General features: G+C 36.2%; 1 protein-coding gene across 1 annotated transcript; it reads right to left on the reverse strand.

Moving 5' to 3' along the window:
* Positions 1-2,147: 2,147 nt before the first annotated feature.
* On the reverse strand, positions 2,148-4,578 carry LOC126603182 (cytochrome P450 82A3-like). Its single transcript, XM_050269947.1, has 2 exons — positions 3,485-4,578; positions 2,148-2,885 (listed from the first exon to the last, which is right to left on the reverse strand). The coding sequence occupies exons 1-2, from the start codon at positions 4,439-4,441 to the stop codon at positions 2,262-2,264; spliced, it is 1,581 nt and encodes a 526-aa protein (XP_050125904.1). The 5' UTR covers positions 4,442-4,578; the 3' UTR covers positions 2,148-2,261.

A 4,578-nucleotide genomic window follows, 5' to 3' on the forward strand; every position in this document is an offset into this window, starting at 1 on the left:
GTGTTTGTTTAAACATCAATAGGGTGGAACAGTGAAGCTCAGGAGTTCACACCCTGCTGTAGAGTCTATAAGTCTGTCTATGAGAGGAAGATGAAAGCTATCATTCGGGCATCATAATATAATTTGATTTGATTGATCCCGATAGATTGTGAGAGAGGAATCCGAAGAAAACCTCAATCAAAATAGGAGGACAATATTAACCAAGTTCTATTGAAACGGCTAGTTTGTCTGGTAGTGCATGTTGTAAAGAATCAAACTTGAACGCTGGAATTGAAGAATTCTGGAATACATTCGTATAACTAAACAATAATTATAACTAACCAATATTTATGACTAAATAATCTCCTATGAAAATGAATTTTTTGTAAAAATGACCTTCAATTGAAAATTAAAAAATCAAATGATTCTATTTATAAAGTTTATATGATGAGGATATGTTATTCACAACAGGTAAAATGAATTGGAAAACACAAGTATTGTTCATTATTTTACCAGAAAACTAAATGTGGAATAAACGAAAGCATCAAGCTCATTAGTCAAATGTGGTGACTTTCTCCGTGAAATCTAGCTAGCCTTTCTTTCTCATTTGTCCATAGAATTTTACTTTCAACCAATGCTTTGAACTCTCATTTTTTTTAACTTATTATAATAAATTCGAACGCTTCTCTTCTCCTTAATAATTTAAAAAAAAAAAAAGCTTATCACCATAAATTTTAACAAAGCAGCTACGCCAACGTCTATAAAAGCAGCTAGGCAGAAGTGGACCTCCAACGTCTATAATTGATGGAAAAGGATCCTCCCGGATCATTTTCCTGAGGATCGTGGAAATTTCGTGATCGTGGTCGTTTATCGTATATTGTGCGGTCAAAAATTATTTAAAATTAAATATAAATAGTATCTAACGAAAACTGACCGTACAATGTACGATAAACGATCATGATCACGTAATCCCCGAAATCCCAGAAAAGGGATCCGTCAAGGATTCTTTTCCGAGAGTCAACATATTTTTTGGTGATTTTTATTTCCTTTTATTTTAATAAATTGTAGACTTTTGATTATTTTTTTTTTATCAATGTTGACTTTTGTTAAGGGTAATACTAGGAAAACTAAATTTGTAGACAAAATTTTGAAAATTAAAGGATATGGAAGTTGATGATTGTTTTATTACTTGAACGTTGATAAACATGCTTATTCCTATTGGTGACACATCATTTAGTTTGGAAATTTAATCTCCCTAACATTACTCTTTGATTAAACATTAATACAAATTAGGTGCCACATGCCATCGTTTTTTATCATAATTAAAAATAAAATAAAATAATTCAGATGAAGCATTTGTTTTTTAAATTACTATTTTGTGTCCCAAAACGACAACCAATTGCAGTATTTGTTTTAACCTGTGCCTAGGAAAAGTCTAACATATAGCACATCTTCAATTTAAGGGAGGGACTATAAGACTTTCAACTATACGGAATGGATAAATTTTACAACAAAAATTTTAATGTGCAATATAATAAAATTGATCCCCAAATCAAAAATCAAAAACCCTAATTTATCCCCTGATTCGAAAATAAAAAACCCTAAATCTTGAACATTAACAGTTGAATCGAGAGAATTGATTGAAATTGACGGAGCTCTACGTTGACAACTGAAACAAAAGCAATTTTCGTCGAGTTGTAAGAGGGCGAAGAGAGAAAGGTGGTCGACAGCTACCTGAATAGCGGAATGGGTGGTGGAGGGTCAAGGGGAGAGAGAGTTTGTGCAAGCCGAAGATGGAAGATGAAATTGATGGAACTGGGCGATGAATTTCACGATGCCAGGTCACCAAAAAAGGTGTGGTGCGGTGTCGCTGGATAAGAAAAAAAAAAAAAAAAAAAAAAAAAAGAGTTTTATTTTTTATGAACGGTGAGACCTAATCACATAAATTGGACTGGGAGTCTACAAATGGACCAATTTATTGTGTCCTATTTGTGTACTGGCGAATGGGTGGGTTCTTTTGAAAAACCAAAAAGCCGGAGGCAATAGGCCCAACATAGAGCCCAATCAAAAATGTAATAAAGAGGTATTTTACTATTTTGGTGTACTTTTTTATTGCTAGTGTTACAAGGGAAAGTCAATATACTCTGCGTAATATGCCCATTCCCAAATACTCATAAGCTCTTTATTGATTTTATGACCATAAAGATGGATAAATATCTGTATATAATCAATAACAACGAAAATCTCTTCTTCATACAAATAATATTATATATTTTCTTCTTTTATTTATAAAATTCAAAAGACAAACGAGGTTTGATAAGAACTTTGAGTGGAGTAGCCTTCACGTTGGTCAGCCCAAAACTCTCCGTCATATCAATTGGTGCACTAGATGGGTTCGAGATTTCAAACGCATGTAGAAAGCTAGCCAATGTAAATTGCACAATTTGAAGGCCAAATGCCAAACCAGGGCATGCTCTTCTACCACTTCCAAATGGAATCAACTCAAAATGATGACCCTTCACATCAACATCCTTATGGGTGGTAAGAAATCTCTCTGGCTTGAACTCGAATGGATCGGGCCAATTTTTAGGGTCTGTTTGGAGCTTCCAGAGGTTCATGATCAACCGGGTGCCCTTTCGAATATGGCACCCAGCAATGGTGCAATCCTCAGTGAATTCACGTGGCCCTGATAATGGTGCTGCTGGGTATAAACGTAATGTCTCCTTCACAATAGCTTGGATGTAGACCAAGTTGCTTATATCTTCTTCACTCACAACTCTTTGTCTGCCTATTTTCGTGTCCAGTTCGTTTAGGGCTCTCTTCAGAATGTGAGGGTTGTTCACCAACAATGATATTGCCCACGTTAATGTCACCATGGTGGTATCGGTACCTCCTGCAATCATATTCTGCTCAAGGAATATTTGATTAATTAATTAGGATATATAAATTCTTAAGAGTGAGGTTACATCTGTACAATTTTACATTGATAATTTTCTTGCCTTTATCTTATTTAGGTGAAAATATATATTAAAATGTTAAAATATGTCCCACCTTAACTACTAAGTAGACAAACTTATACTGTTTGTACACATTGGTGAGCACTCAAATATTATAAAATTGGAAATCATCTTAAAATTCATTCCAGATAGCCACCCCAATATGTAGTGAAAGTAATTATAAATTCCATTTTTACATGATGTCTATATGAGAAATATGTCAAAATCATTGTACTATTAATCACTATATCATTGAAATGAAAGTTTATTGACAATCCAAAACAGTTCTCAGCAATTAACAGTACATTGTTAATAATAAGAAATTGTACATGATTTTAGAATATACAGAAAATTTCTTGTTTAGATTTTCATTTTCTTTTATAGACCATGCAATTAGCTTAATTAAGTAATGAAGGTAAAAATAAAATCTTAATGTGTTTGGTGTCTAACTCCAGTCTTTTATGGTTAAATTATTTGCATGCAAAAATTAATGAATTATATATAATTACCAAGCTTGTGGCTTTGTTGATCGTATCAGCATCAAAACCGCCAAGGTCTGCACCATCAAGCACAGAAAGCATCGCATCTATGAAGTCCTGCTCTCCCTTTGCACCACCTTTTGCTCTCCTCTGCTTATGCTCTTCAACCCACTCTCCAACAATGGCGTCCAATTCCTTTGCAGTTTTCTTCATTGCCTTCTCATGCCCACCCAAATCCAACCACCGCAGATAAGGAACCGCATCACCCACCAAAAACAATCCCACAAAGTGAAAAAACTCCCTCAATGCATTCTGAACCCTGAGCGCTTCTTTCTTCTCATCCTCATCGGCAGCTACTGAATACCTCTTTCCGGCCACCATTCTAACAATCACGTTCAGCGACATGTCCCCAAACCATTGCTTCAGCTCTACCACCACTCCAGATTTCGAGCTCTGCTTTTTCCTTGTACTCCAAGTTTCGTGCAATTCTTTCAAGAAAGTAGTCACTTCCGAGACTCGAATGTGCTTGAGCAGCTCAACCCTCCGGTTTGAGAGCAACTCCAAGGTGGTGATCTTGCGAATTTCTCGCCAATAGGGTCCAGATGGTGCGAACCCAAACATGGCGTAGTTGTAGCCAATGTGGTCGACAACTGCCATCTTTGGGCGCGAGTTTACTTTCAAGTCATTGGTTGTGAAGCATTCTTTTGCGATCTCGCTGCTGCTTATCACCAATGACGGATAGACGCCAAGGCGGATAGTGTAAAGGGGTCCATACTTGTCCGCCATGGCTCCCAAAGTTATGTGAGGAGGTGTAGAGCCTCCTAACAAAGGAAGGTGACCCAATATAGGCCATGCACCCTTGGCTTCAGGTGGTGACAATTTGCCCTTGTGATTGGCAGCTCTCCATCTTCGTGATAAGTAATATGACACGATGATTATTGTGAATAAACCAGCAGTGATAGAGTTTGCATAAGGGAAAGAATCCATTATTGCAACTAAACCATTAGAAAGCTAGAGACAAAATGGATTTTTATTGAACCGGGTGAAGGATTAAGTTGATTTGTGTTATCAGCGCCATATATATATATAGGAGTAATATGGGACCATTAGAAAGCTGGAGACAA

This window comes from Malus sylvestris, chromosome 15, assembly GCF_916048215.2.
Source record: "Malus sylvestris chromosome 15, drMalSylv7.2, whole genome shotgun sequence".
In the NCBI taxonomy this organism is placed as follows: Eukaryota; Viridiplantae; Streptophyta; class Magnoliopsida; order Rosales; family Rosaceae; genus Malus; species Malus sylvestris.